The sequence below is a fragment of the Rhinolophus sinicus genome, linkage group LG01 (genome assembly GCF_036562045.2).
Source record: "Rhinolophus sinicus isolate RSC01 linkage group LG01, ASM3656204v1, whole genome shotgun sequence".
In the NCBI taxonomy this organism is placed as follows: domain Eukaryota; kingdom Metazoa; phylum Chordata; class Mammalia; order Chiroptera; family Rhinolophidae; genus Rhinolophus; species Rhinolophus sinicus.
Genome location: NC_133751.1, coordinates 110,347,429 through 110,362,157, shown reverse-complemented (window position 1 = coordinate 110,362,157; position 14,729 = coordinate 110,347,429). Strand labels below are relative to the sequence as shown.

Below are 14,729 nucleotides of genomic sequence, written 5' to 3'. Positions count from 1 at the left end.
TGCCACTCTGGCCTCCCACCCCCAAACACACCAGGGCGACCCTCTGACTTGAATGTTCACATGTATCACCTTTTAAAAAAATAATTTCATATATATGTATGTATCACTAAATAGTATTTCTTTGGTTTTGTTTATTTTTGGTAACTTGATAAACAGTATCGTTGTACTCTTAAATTTTCCTAATTTTTTTTTTTCCTGCAACATCTCGTTCAGATTGACACGAGTTGTGAGTAGCCGTAGTTGGTTCATTTCTGTTGCTGAGCAGATGAACACTGTCAGCACGCACATGCGCTGGGGCTGTCAGCAGTCCTGCGGGCAGTCTCGTCCACATCTCGCCGTGGACGCACACTGACAAGCCTGGACGCAGGCCCTCAGCTCCCCAGCGAAGACGCTCCGTAATGGCTGTCCCCAGTTCACGTTCCATGAGCACCTCTCAAAACTTGGCAGTGTTCCCTTCTGTTTCGCCACTCTAGTAGGTGTCACACCGGGGCCTAAGATGCCATTTTCTCAGTGACTGATGAAGTGGACCATCTTCCCATATGGTTGTTTTAGCCAGTTTTTTTATTGTCTTCTGTTACTTTTACTTTTTAAGTTAAAATAATTTATACTTAAAGACAAATAGTTCCATATGTTCATTGCAGCATTGTTTAGAATGGCCAAGATGTGGAGGCAGCCTGGGTGTCTGTCAATAGAAGAACGGATAATGAGTAAGTGGTACACACGTACAATGGAATACTGCTCGGCCATAGATGGGAATGGGCTCTTGCCATCTGCGGCGGCATGGATGGACCTGGGGGGAGGGTGTTTGCTGAGTGGAGTGTGTCAGACAGACAAAGACACATGCAATGTGATTTCCTTTATATGCAGAATCTAAAGAACAAAAAACAAAACAGAAACAAACTCATAGATACAGAGAACATTTTGATGGTTACCAGCTGGGAGAGGGTTGAGGGGGTGAGTGAAAAGGGGGAAGAGATTAAGAAGTACAAATTGGTTGTTACACAGTAATCATGGGGGTGTAGGGTATAGCATAAGGAATATAGTCAATATTGTAATAATTATGTGGGATCATATGGGTACTCGATTTATCCCAGATGGGAGGAGGGTTGGGGGACGGTGAAAAGGGTGAAGGGATTAAGTACAGATTGGTAGTTACAAAACAGTCATGGGGATGTAAAGTACAGCATAGAGAATATAGTTGATAATATGGTAATACCTTATTTCCCCAAAAATAAGACCTAGCCTGACCATCAGCTCTAATGCATCTTTTGGAGCAAAAATTAATATAAGACCTGGTCTTATCTATATTATATAAGACCCAGCCTTACATTATAGTAAAATAAGACCGGGTCTTATATTAATTTTTGCTCCAAAAGATGCATTAGAGCTGATGGTCCGGCTAGGTCTTATTTTTAGGTAAACACAGTAACTATGCATGGTGCCAGGTGAGTACTGGACTAGTCAGGGGGATCACTTCTTAAATTATATAAATGTCTAGCCACTGTGCTGTACACCTGAAATTGATATAAAGTAATATTGAATGTCAACTGCAATTGAAAAATTTAAAAAGGGGGAAGGTGAAGGGGAATAAGAGGTCCAAATTTCCAGATATAAAACAAGTAAGTCCTGGGGATGTGATGTACAGCACGGGGAATATAGTCAATAATATTGTGATAGCGTGGTACAGTGTCAGACGGTTGCTGGACTTATAATGGTGATCATTTCTTTAGGTATGTAGATGTGGTGTACCCCTGAAACTGATATAATGTATGTTAGCTATATTTTAATAAAAATCTTAAAAATATATATATAAACACTGAAAAAAACCAAAAATAGTTCCAAGAGGCTTATGGTAAAAACCAACAGATCTGCCTTGAAACCTTCCCAAAGACCCACTTGCACTTACCTCCTTATTTCTAAATAATGCACAGTGCTATCTCTTGCTTTATTGATTTAAACGTTACCATTTATTTTCTGTTTGGGTAAATGAAGATTAAGTGTTCTTATGCCTTATACATCCTTCTCCATACCCCACTCATCCTCCAAGTAGAGTTAAAGCTCAAGTTTTCACTAAGTCGGTAATCACTGCTTACATTATGATGTCCCTAAAACCGTTGTTTACTTCTGAGCCTAATAGTATACTTCATTTTTTATATAACATTTTGTTTTTCCTGGAATTAATGATCGCCCTATTTTTTTTCACTTGCTTTGTTTTCTGTCTTCGTGGTCTTGATTTTTTCCAAGTGATTCCAAAGACCTGCCTTGTACCTACCATTCATTCTTTTCCACAAATGCTCTGTTGTGTGAGGAATAAATTCCATGTCCCCTTTTCCTGGAACCCGTGTCCCTCTGCTCTTGACAGGCCCAGCAGGATGACAGGTGACATCCTGGCTCTCTCTCCTAGGTTGAAGCTCCTGGCTCCCACATTTGTTTTTTCCTTGTTTACTAAATGAGATACATACTCCATTATCTTCCTAAAGCAGGATTCTTGGGAAATAAATTTCCTAAGCCTTTCTTTGCATGTCTGAAAATGTTTCTACTCTCCCGTCACACTTGGTCGATAGTTTGGCTGGTATGACATCTAGTTGGTCATTTTCCCTGAGCATTTTGGAGCCATTACCCGTTGATTTTTAGCGCATGGTGTTACTGTCACGAAGTTTAGTCCCAGTCTGACAACCAGTCCTCTTCACATAGTCTGTCTTTCTGTCCAGAAGCTTCCCGGGTCATCGCTTTCATCCTGGGTCTGATCCCACATTCATTTGCTGGGCGCTTGGTGGGCCATTTCACTCTAAATGAATTATTTCATGCAGTTCTTGTTTCTTTCATCAGCTCCTTCCCTCTCTCTTTTTGGAAACATTGGCTAGCACTTGGTCCACCTGGATGAACAGATCCGTGGGAGAGTGATAGGCAGAAAGCCCCCTGTTTTGTGGGAAACCCCAGGTGTCAGTAGAAGAGGAAATTTGCTCTGGGGCAGAGTCCATCCAGTTTCCTGTGGGTGGGGATAGGGCAGGATTAGGTTGGCCTGGTGGCTTGGCTGGGGACACCTGCTTTGCCCCGTGTTCAGTTCCTCATCTCTGAGCTGTGAGTGCCTCCAGAGAGTGCATCAGGTCTTATCTGGGGCAGAAAGCTGCCAGATGTGGGGGTCTGCCATCAGGGGGTCTTCCCCACACCACACTGGGACCTCGTTCCCCCTTTTGGCAGACAACAAACCGGCACATGAATAGCCAGTGTGTCTGGTGATCTGTCTAATGGGCAAAAGAGCCAAGAGAGAGATGGGAGTGGGGGCTTCTGGGCAGAGGGTAGCCAGGGCACAGCCTGCAGTGTCATGGTGGCAGAGTGCATGAGGTAAGGGTGGACGAGGCATGTGGAGGTCGGGCGCGTGAGCTCCTGAGCAGGCTGGAAGAGTACAGGTGTATGTGCCCGACAAGGGCTCCAACCCCAACCAGGCAGGTGCAGGGCGGGAAGTGGGCAGTGACCTGGGGTTCTAGAATCTGCCTGGGCCCTTTGTCTCCACCACAGGCCATGTCTGGGGGACAGAATCAGGGGCCCAGGGCATGACAAGGTCGTGAGCAGAGAAGGCATGGCACGCCCCATCCTAACACCTGTCCTAGGCACTCCAGCTGTGGGCAAACCCCTGCTCCTGTCCAGCTGGGCTAGTATCCGGGAATGCAGCAAGGAGGGAAGCCACCTCACTCAGCACCCATGGTCACACAAGCAGCTGTGGGGTCAGCGTGAGGCCCAGGGGGCGCAGTCAGCCTGTCTGGCTCTACCAGAGTCCACACAGGGACCAGAGGGTCATACGCCTCTCCTGGAACCTTCCATATACATCAGCGCAGACAGCGTCCTCAGCGACCCCATCCATGGGGTGGGGCCTCAAGCCCTCAAACACTGACATAATCAGTCCGATTGTCTAACCAGGCACAGCTGCCTGTGGGGCTTCAAGTCAGCCAGCATGGACTCCATCCAGCCCGCCTCACATATAACTCACTGTGTGATGCAGAGCAAATCACATGCCATCTCTGGGCTGTGAACAGAGGCACCTGGAATACAGGTGGCCTTGCCCCCTCAGGCAGGGCTCCCCTCCGTCTTGGCTGTCCAGGTCCTAGCTGTAGGTAGGTCACTGGGCAACCTTTACCTCTGTGAGCTGACACCCTACAACAGGAATGCCTCACAGCCAAGGGCTTCTGGGAGATCTAACCTGGCCTCCTTGGGGCCTCAGGCACCACACTGCCAGCTGCCAGCACACTCTGGGGAGGGAGCGCCACTGTGTACGCTGTGTCCTTGATCCCATGTGGCCTTGGATGGGGCCAGGTAGACAAACCTCTCTGTCAGTTGATATGTCACTTTGATTTTCTGTGTCCAGGAGAAACAGTCACACTAGCTTGTTTCTGTGGGAGAGGTCAGGGCCTCACAGGATTGTGTAGCCCCGGCCTCCCTGTGGGGCCTGAGGGCAGGACACAGGAGCCAGCTGGGCATGGCAGCAGACACGTGTGTGCCTTCATCTTGCTCTTGGGATTCGTTTGTGTCTTTCTAGGCATGGCCTACATCTGTTACTCTGTGTCTGCCTGTCTGTAGTGGCCTCTAGAAGTGGTGGTCGTGGCAGGATTTATAAATGTCTTACACTTGGTCTCTAGGAAATTGGCCCTTCAATGAATTCATCTTCCTTGTCCTGGCCACACTTAAGGGCTTTCTCACTGGCCAGAGGCCACCAAACCAGCATCTGCAGAGAGGAGCCTGACCACCCGCCCCACACCAGCGCTGAAGCTGTTTGGGGCTTCTAGGCAGCTGCTTAACCTCTCGGCGACTGAAGGTTCTGTGTGAGGTGACCACCCTGAGACACCTTATCTCTCTCTTGGACCCTCTTACCCCTCTCAGTCTTGTCCCCAGGGAGGCACCATGGCCCTGCTTAGTGCAGACACAGGAGCCAGGTCCATGCCTTTCTACTCCCTACCCCAGGATGAGCTCAGCGGTCAATGTGACGTCATTGCTGTGACAAACGCCCAAGAGGGAGCCGTGTCTCCAACACAAGGCTTCCCTGGGAGGTGGCATTGGCTAAGGTCTAGAGGATGAGCCAGAGCCAGCAGATGAAGTAGAGAAGGAAGAGGACACAGCCCGTGCAAAGGCCCTGGGGTGTCTTCAGGAGCCAGGGAGAGGGCCAAGAGGAAGTCCCAGTCGTTGCAGAGGGACTGGGACGGCACAGGTGGGACTTTGTTCTTCTACCAAGGGTGACAAGAGCCCCTGAAGTGTGTGCCACACAAGCTTGGCGGGGTTCATATTTGGGCCACAAGTTACTCTCTCTGGAGGGGCTGGAACATGAGCTACTTGCAGAAGCCAGAACAAGTGGCCTCTGCCTGGACTGGAGCACGGAACATGGGGAGGATGCTCTAGAGCAGATGGGGGCCTGTCGGGCTCACCCCTCGGCCTGGCCCAGACAGCAGCTGGTGAGGTGGAGCCCAGACCTGAGGCAGAGTGCAGACAGAACTCAGGCTTCGGGGCAGGGGCGGGAGTCAACATACCCATCTTGCTCTTTAGTCCTTGCTAAGAAAGAAGCTCTGACTTCCTCCCCCCAGCCTTTGGTGGGCCCTCAGCCCCTGGTGTGCCTTCTGTCCAAGCCTTGGCCCCACTGTCTGTTGGAGACCATCAGTGGTAGAGCCTGGCTCTGCCTTGCCCAGCCCCGAGTGGCTCTGCCCCTATGGGTGCCGTGGAGACTGTCCAGTGGCCAGTAGCTGCCCTGTCTCTTCTCAGCAATCTGAGCATAGCCAGACCAGTCTTTCCACCTGCCGCCTGGAGCCGTCAGCTAGCTGCCTCTCCTGTTCAGGAGCCCAAGCCTTCTAAAGGAGGTGTTTCAGAGCAGCTAGCCTGCGGTTTTCTGGTTGTGCTCCCCTTAGGCTGGGGTGACCTCCGCTGGTGCCCTGCCACCTTTGCTCTTGCCAGTTACTTCACCCACCCACCAGGGCCCCCTTACCCCTGGTCAGGTCAAGGCAATGCCAGCAGACATTGTGCCCCTAGGCTCTCCCAGAGGGCAGTGTGAGGAGTGAATGAGTTGGGCACTCTTGTTTGGCCTCAACGAGGAGGGGGCAGTGTGGGTACACTTCCATGTTGCCATCCGGGACATGCAGGGGGTGGGGGAGGTCCAGCCTGGATCTTCTCCCCCCGAGAGTGGTGTGTGGAGCCCAGTGGGCTTCTGCTGCCTGCTTTCAATCAAGGACATTACAGGCTGCCCACCCCAGGCCCTCATTCTCCTTGGCCTGAGGCCTACCACCATGCAGTCAGCCAGCTCAGCCAGCTCTGGAGTATGGGCCTCCAAGAATAGCTGTAGACCCTTCCAGGTGGACCCACATACACCAGGCCTGTCACAGGAACATCTGGCGTCCGCCCCATGGCTCACAGTGTCATGGTGCCGTGGGGCCAGTCATAGCATGCCCTGCAGGGACATGAATCATACTTGGCTCCTGTCACGGGAGGGGGGTTGGGTAGAGGCTTCCTTGAGTCCTTTTTTCCATGGTACGGATGCTACTCCCTTATGGTGGGGAGGTGACATCTTGAGGGATGCCCAGCTCTGTGGGACTGGAACAGTTTTGGGGAGACAATACAAATTACAGATTATAGCTCACCCTGGGGTCCTGGGCTGCGGGTCTGCTGGTCCTCCCCCACTGGGCCTCCTGGAAACCTGGGGTAGGAAGGTGTGTCTAGTGGGAGGCCCTGACCCAGGCCTGCCCATGCAGCCTGGGACTATGTGTGACTTCTGCTGAGTAGCGTTTGGGCAGCACTGAGCCTTGCTACTGAACAACTTTTTAAACCACTGGTTCCAGGCCGTGTGGGCTCTGGGGCCACCTTGCTCCACCAGCATCAGGGTAAAGCCAGGTTGTCCCTCCTGAGGTGTGAGCAGACAGGAGGGTATGCCTGGGGCTCGGGGAAAGGCCTCCAGGGAAGCTCCTGGGCTTTTGGGAGGGCACTGAGGCCAGGCACTGCAGGACACTATGATGGTCACACTGCAACCATGATGGTGGCTAGGTTTCTCATTCAGAAGTGGCCATTTTGAGATCTAAACATCAGAGGGGAAGTCACTTGTCTGTGTTCCCAGAGTATAGACTCCAGGCAGTCAGACTTGGGGTTCCAGCCCCCTCACTCCTTCACCCCATAACGATCCCTGCACAGCCAGCAGCCTTGCACCCTGACCTTACCCCCTGTCCCCATCTCATTGCAGGAAGTTCTACTATATCACCCTGCTGCGAGACCCGGTGTCCCGCTACCTGAGTGAGTGGCGGCACGTGCAGCGGGGTGCCACGTGGAAGACGTCTCTGCACATGTGTGACGGGCGCACGCCCACACCCGAGGAGCTGCCGCCCTGCTACGAGGGCACGGACTGGTCGGGCTGCACGCTGCAGGAGTTCATGGACTGCCCCTACAACCTGGCCAACAACCGCCAGGTACGCATGCTGGCTGACCTGAGCCTGGTGGGCTGCTACAACCTGTCCTTCATCCCCGAGGGCAAGCGGGCCCAGCTGCTGCTGGACAGTGCCAAGAAGAACCTGCGGGGCATGGCCTTCTTCGGCCTGACGGAGTTCCAGCGCAAGACACAGTACCTGTTCGAGCGGACGTTCAACCTCAAGTTCATCCGGCCCTTCATGCAGTACAATAGCACGAGGGCGGGAGGCGTGGAGGTGGACGAGGATACGATCCGGCGTATCGAGGAGCTGAACGACCTGGACATGCAGCTCTATGACTACGCCAGGGACCTCTTCCAGCAGCGCTACCAGTACAAGCGGCAGCTGGAGCGCAGGGAGCAGCGCCTGCGCAGCCGCGAGGAGCGCCTGCTGCACCGCGCCAAAGAGGCACCGCCTCGCGAGGACGCCGAGGAGCCCGGCCGCGTGCCCACCGAGGACTACATGAGCCACATCATCGAGAAGTGGTAGTGGCGGCCCCGCTCGGCACAGGGAGGTGGAATCAGACAGACGGGCGTACGCGGGCCTGCCCAGAACTCTACAGAAAGAGAGTCCCAGATCCGCTCGCCACAGGCAGATGCGTCCTGAACAAAGACCTGGGAGTGGAACTGGTGGCCCAGCCGAGTTGGTTCTCACCGTTTCTCCCCAACCCGGGGTCGGCGAAACCAACCTGTGCCACCCACTGGCTCAGAGGAAAGCACGCTTGAAGGACGCCCCAGTCAGGCCTGCACAGACTGGGGGCAAGGGGCGTCCCTGCTCTCCAGGCCCCCACCTCACTGTCACAACAGCCGAGAGTTTGAAGACAAGGAAAGGCAGTGAAGCCGAGAGTGGGGAGTGGCCCTGCAAGACCAGGAGTGTGTCCCACGCCTGCTCTGCACATCCCCCCTCTCCAGGCACTCACTGGTAGGAATTCCCCAGGCTCAGGCCGTCCCAGCAGCCCCTCAGCCTCCAGTGGCCCCCTTGCCCCAGGCGTTTATGAAGCCCCTTCCCCAGGAACACAGGCAGCCATTTGAGATATTGTCAGGAATGGAGCTCCACGCTTGCCCACCTTCAATGTCAGGGCCAACCGTCTGAAGCCAAGAAGACTAGTCCAGCCCATGGGTAGCCCCTCCCCTCTCTGGCTTCCTGCTTTGGGTCAGGAGATTAGAGGACACCTCCTGGCCTGTCCCCTTCCACTTTCCACTGTCCTCAGACTGAGGAGGCTGGGGAGGCTGGGGGGTGGGGCAGGGAACGGGCCTCACACTGCACTGCCCCTTGCCCCCTTCCATAGGCAGGCAGAGAGCATCCAGGAGTGGAAAGGTTATGTCCGAGCTGGCCTTTGGGGTAACCACCCAGTTAGACCAGCTCAGACAGGAAGGGGGATGGAAACCGAGGGCCCCCTTACCCCATTCTCTTGTCTGACCCCTGGGACTTGTTAGTGGAAAGCCCCAGCCCCAAGCCATCACTTGGACGTTTATTCAGGGCTCGTACCCCACGGCTCCCACCACCTGGTGTACAAAAGTCCAGGTGAGCCCCCGCTGGCAGGAGCACACAGACCACAGCTGCTGCCATGAGCCACACCTCAAGCGTGGTGGCTCTGGATGGCCAAGAGAAAGGACTTGGGCTTTCAGATTCTCAGTAGGGTGGGAAGGAATGGCTCTGGGTGGCTCTCTGATATGCAGATTCACAGCCCTGCCCACCCTGAGCTCTCCCTGCATCTCCCTGCCCTAGCCTCTCCCCACCACCACCCACCCCCAAGCCTGTCATGCACTGTTTCCAGCAGCCCTGCAGAGTGGAGAAGCCATGTTACACTTTCCCCATGTCCATTCTGTCCTATGCTCAAGAAGGCCAGGCCAGGGCCTTATCTGGGGGTGCCCTCCCCGAATGAGGCCCAAGACCTGTGTTCTGGGGTGCTGGGTGTGAGCCCAACACTGATGGTGACAGGTGCCCCATCTCCAGAAAAGGAAGCACACGTGCCCCAAGTGCCACAGGCCACCTGGCAACGGGCCGGCAAGGGCAGAAACTTCATAGGCAGATCCCACCAGCAGCTCCCTGCCCCCGGTTCCTTCTGCCACCCCAGCTTTCCCACCAGGGGGTGAGGAGGGAGGGAGCAAGGAACCTTCCGTAGCTCAGGAAAAGCCATCTTGGTGTCAGATGAGGTGGCTGCCTAGGAGGAACTGGCTTTAGTCTTTGCTCGTGTGGCATGAGGCCCCGCCTTGCAGCTTCCTACACTGGCCACTTCATCTTATAGTTGAAGGACAAAGCAGTCAGCAGGCCGTGATGAGCACCGTGCCAGCCCAGCCCAGGACCACCCCCAGGAATGGGCACATCGTGCTAAGGAGGCAGCACCCAGGTGACTTACTGACTGTTTCAGAAGAAAGTGAAGGACAGCGTGGGGGTGGAGATCTGCTCCGATGCTCAGCATTTGGGGCAGGCAGCTCCAGGGAGGAGGGGGCGTGTTCACGAGAGCTCTGGGGGCTTTGGCCTCCCATCAGGAAGTGGCCGACTCCAGGGTATAAGTGGAGAGTTCAGGCCCTTTCTGCCTGAGGCCTGGCCGAGAAGATGGCTCTCCTTACTGCGGGCCCGAGCATAGGCTCTGTTCTGTACATACTGGAATGTTTTAACATGTGGCCTGTTGTCTCCATTCACACGGAAACATGGGTCTCTCCTCAGTTGCTTTGCTGCATCTAGAAAACAGTCCTCCGGGCAGCACCCAGGCTGAGCTGCCCAGAGATGCAGTGCCCCTCGGCCCTTCTGGGCTCCAGTCTGGCACTTTCCACTAGGCCACCTGCTTTGGGGTGAAGGTTCCTTGTGCCTACAACATCTCCAATGCCAGGGCTGGGCTCCACAAACAGCATGGGGCAGCCCCACCCAGGGCCCTTCCCAGGGCTGAAAAGACAGAAGAAACACGCAGTGAGCGAACCACTCATTCCCCACACAGGCCTGCAATGTCCCCTCCTGGACGAGGAACCAGGGATGACAGAATTGTGCGAGCAATGAGTCTGAACTTTTGGGGAACTGGAAGTGTTTAACTTGAACCCAGGAGCGTTTAAAGCTTTATTTATTTATAGCTTCTTAAAAAAAACAAAACAAAAAAAGTGTTGAGAAGAAATCTTTTGCTTATTCATACAAAAAATGAGTTGATGGAAAAGCAAGTCATAATCATCTAATTGTTTTTGTCTAGGGCAAGAGTGAATGTTAGCAGATGAAATAAACCCTGAAAAGGAGCCACTGGTGTGCTGTGGTCTGTGGTGACATAGTCCGCCCGGCGTGGCGCAGCAGGGACCTTCTGGTTTGATTTTCAAAATGATCTGTGAGCACAGGACGGGATGCAGGGACAGAGGGAGGTTCCCTCAGGCCGTGAGGGACAAGTTAGCACTGTTTCACTAGGTAGTGCTTTGTGAAAGTAAAAGATGCGATTGTCATCACCACAAAGAACAATTTACTAATTGTTACCTGCAGAACTTGAGAAGATGAACTCAGCTGAAAGGCGGGGTGACACATGCAGACACCATCTACTTGCTTTCTCAGTGACCTCTCCCTCCAGTGGTTCAGAGTAGTTCAGACCGCAAGGCCTGAAGGGGTCCCTCCTTCTCCACCTTCCTAGTATCTCTACCTGGAATCTGACCCCATAAAGTCCACGTGGGACAAAGAATTGGGGGAAGGAACCAGGTGTGTCAAGCTTCCGACCCACGCTGCCTGCAGAGAAAGGGAAGGGCAGGCCTCCCAAGCAAATAAAGGGCAGAGCAGAAACCCTGGAAGTAGTATCACAGCCAGTACCCACGCAGCCCCACTTTCTGGTCACCAAAGCTGTGTCTCTTACATGGGGGAGACAGGCACACGTGGCTGCCCCTTATACCTCACACTCAGATCCAAATACAGAGCAAGGGAAGAGCAGAGACAAACTCCAAAGAGGACCCAGTGTGGACAGACCTACACAGAGACCACTCCGAGAACATCTCATTTGCTTCCCTCAGCCCAGTCCTCAGGAACCCATGATGGAAGGACCCTCCACTCTCGGGGAGCTCCATTCCGCTCTGCAGGGCCAGTGTGTGATCACACAGAGGTGCAAGATGTCCTAAGAACATCCCCCCGCAGGTGGGGCTTTTCATCCTCCTACCTGTATTAAAGGGGAGGCACTTCAAAGTCCCCTGAGCCTGAGGCCCAGGCGGCTCTCGTCCCTGCGCAGCCCTTGCCCAGGCCTGCACTCAACGTAGCCTCCCTGTGTCCCTGCACCCATGGCCCTCTGGCCTCCCACACTTCCCGGCAAGCCTGCTTGTGCCTTGGGTCTCTGGTTCTGACAGTTCCCCCTCCCCTCGTGTCCAGCTGCTGCCCTGCCCCATCCACTGCACCTCCTACTTCCCTTGCTGTCCCTTCTTCACACCCGAGACTCCAGCTGTGACCAGGAGCTGCCACTTCCTGGGGTGGGCCTGCCACCTACATGCTTTCCCTGGATCTACACCGCCAAGCACTTACCCTCACATGGCGCGCTGCCTGGTTCACTTCTCTCTTCCTAGGGGATGTCCTGCCCCGCCTGGGCTTGGTCCCCTTTGTGGTGGCATAGAGAGGAGCCGGCCCTCTGGCGCCCAGAGCACTCAGGCTCCCTGGGGGCTGTTGGCCAACCCCGAGGGCAGGGAAGCCCACAGCCCTCTCCAGGGGCACGCACTTGGTCTCTGGGACCTCCAAGACTCGGAGCCCTCAGGAGGGCACTGGTTGCATGGATGTCATAGGGACACTTTGCGCAGACCCTTTCTGGTGGACCAGGTCCCCTCCCCACAAACTCCTGCCCTAGTGGACCAGGGTAGGCACCCAGCTCCCTTGACAAGACCTGGCTTGGAGGGCTACACCTTGTGGTCCCAGGAGACGTCTTGCTGTGGGGAGCCTGGTCTTGGCTCCCCTCCGTGCTACAGCACAGAGAAAACTTAAGGAGGACAGCTTTGTCGTCAGATCGGAGTTTGGATTCCGGCTGGGGCACTGCCTGCTGTTTGCCCTGCTCTGTGAAATGAGAAACTGCTGTAAGGATCCACCTGCTTCTGGAGAAAGAACCAGGCCTTGAAGAGGCAGACCTTGTGCTATCCCTCATCTGTCTCCAGCCCTGACCAGGGACAGGCTGCTTGGAGGGCACTTGTTAGAAGCAATGTCCTGACCCTCCCCACGACCAGCTCAGTCACATCCACTGCTCTGCCCACCAGCAGAGCAAAGCCACCTGGGATTCAACTTCCCATGGGCACACCTAAGGACTATCCTGTTTTTCCTTTTTTTTCCCTCAAATGACCTTGACAATTTTCAGGTCCTCCACCGGCCAGCCCCATCTATCCCCCCTGGTCAGCACCATCTTGTTTTCTGCCCCTAGGAGGTGGATGGGTCACTCAGCCTTCTGTCCCGCCAAACAGATACAAAAGACCACCTTGGCCAGACGTTGCTGGGCCTCCCACCCCACTCCATTCCCAGCCCAGCCCACCCAGGCCTCAGGCTTCAGGTAGGACCTGGGTTCCAGGGTAGGCCAAGTGGTGGTGTCTAAACTCACACAGCACTGCCCAGACTTGCCCCCAAACATGCCCTTTTTATAGAAATAGCTCACACCCTGACTTTGTTTCCTTTCCTTCTGAAGTGTGATTTGATTTTTTAAAATTTGTCCATTTTACTTAACAGTCTCTCCTGGTTAGAACCAGAGTGTTGTGGTTCCCCCTGTCCTCTCTGGGTGGCATTGGGGCCCAGGGGACATTCCTGTCCCCCAGTGATGGGTGGCAGGGTGCTCACACATGGCCCCCTCTGCCATCCCCCTGCCACTTTGTCAAGACAGCCATCTGCCCTTGGCCATGACCACCAGTATGTGCTCATGGCTCCACTGCACAGTGTCCAGGGCAGTCAGAACTCAGTGTCACCCTCGTGGCTTGGGTGAGGCAGAGAGGTCCCTCCTAGGTCCAGTCTGTCCCCTCTGATGCTCTAATGAAAAGCCTCCACCTCAGCTCTCTTGTCCTTGTTGCCCTTCTCTCCAACCCCTCCCCCTGCCACAGGTTACTTCCCCCACCACCATGGGTATGGGGTTCTTAACCTCCCCCCGACAAACCCCCACTCCACCTACCCACCAGCCACGGGGGGCCCGCTCTCTGTCTAAATTTACCACACTGCCATTTCCACGCCACTGCAGCTGACCTTCCTGCAACTGGGCTGGGTGTTATCCCCCCTTTCTGCTTCCTTCGCCCGTCCACGCTGAGAGGCCCTGGCAAAGGCCATGGGCTGAGAACTGAGGCCCAGGGTGCCTCCCCTTCCTGTCTGCCTGAGGGCTCCCCACCTCCAGTGCCCCTGGAGCTTCTCACGGTCTTCTCCGATGGGCCCCTCCTCACCAGACCCCTTCTCCTGCCCTGCTCTCTCGCTCATGGGAACTCTGGGATTTCTCTGGGAAAGGAATTGTAGGGACTGTGGGAAACACTTCTTTCTTAAACAAAAGCTAAGCATTCAAGACTTGACCTCTCCAAGAGTTTAGGAGCCAGCCTGGCTCCTCAAGGCTCAGCTGGTTAGCAGCGCAGCTTTGTTCTGAATGGTGCTGCCCTTCCTGGGAGGCACAAGGCTGGATGCAGGGCTCCGGGAGCTCCAAGCAGGCTTGTTGGCGAGTTGTTGAACACATTAGTTCAGTGCTTTCACAGGGCCATCTCAAGGGAGGGCCCATGGTGTGACAGCTGCACACACTGCGGGTGCTTGCTACAAAGGGCCCTGAGCTCCAGCAAGAGGGCTTCCAGTTGAATAACTCACACATTGTTCTTTAGGAAGCAGCTTAAAGCGCAGCCCAGCCTGTGCTTCCAGAGTGGGCCGAGAGGTACTGCCCAGGACCGGCCTGGAGTCTCTGCCCATTCTCAGCTGGCACTCCACGCAGGAGTGGATTTTTCCACTCCAAAGGATTTAAAACTCAGGCATCACAGCAGAGCCTGCTACTTGTCCCTTGATATTTGTCTTCCCCTCCTTCCTTACATGTCAGTGGGAACACAGCCAGCCAGGGTCAAGACCACATTTACCAGTCCCTCACAGTGAGATGTGGCTATAGCACTAAATTCTGGCCAACTGTGCAAGAGGAGATGACACTCACAGCTTCGGGAAACAATCCTGAAAGAGAAGCAGTGCGCCCTTCTCCCTTCCATCCTCCTACCTAATGGCTAGATGAGGGTGTGATGGCTGGAAGTAAAGCAGCCATCCTGAGTCACAAAGCAGAAGCCTGTGTTGAGGACGGCAGAGCAACAAGATAGGTCCCTGATGACTAGGGAACCACCCCACCAGCTTTGGGCTGCCGACCTAGACATTTCATTCACG

The 14,729-nt window shown here is 54.5% G+C and overlaps 1 protein-coding gene across 1 annotated transcript in view; it reads left to right on the top strand.

The window, feature by feature from the left end:
• HS6ST1 (heparan sulfate 6-O-sulfotransferase 1) overlaps positions 1 to 10,651 on the top strand; it is a 47,635-nt gene extending 36,984 nt beyond the window's left edge. Inside the window, exon 2 of the mRNA XM_019718003.2 lies at positions 7,208 to 10,651. Coding sequence (XP_019573562.1) covers positions 7,208 to 7,916 — 709 coding nt within the window. The 3' untranslated portion in view covers positions 7,917 to 10,651. The remainder of the gene's footprint in view (positions 1 to 7,207) is intronic.
• The last annotated feature ends 4,078 nt before the right edge of the window (positions 10,652 to 14,729 follow it).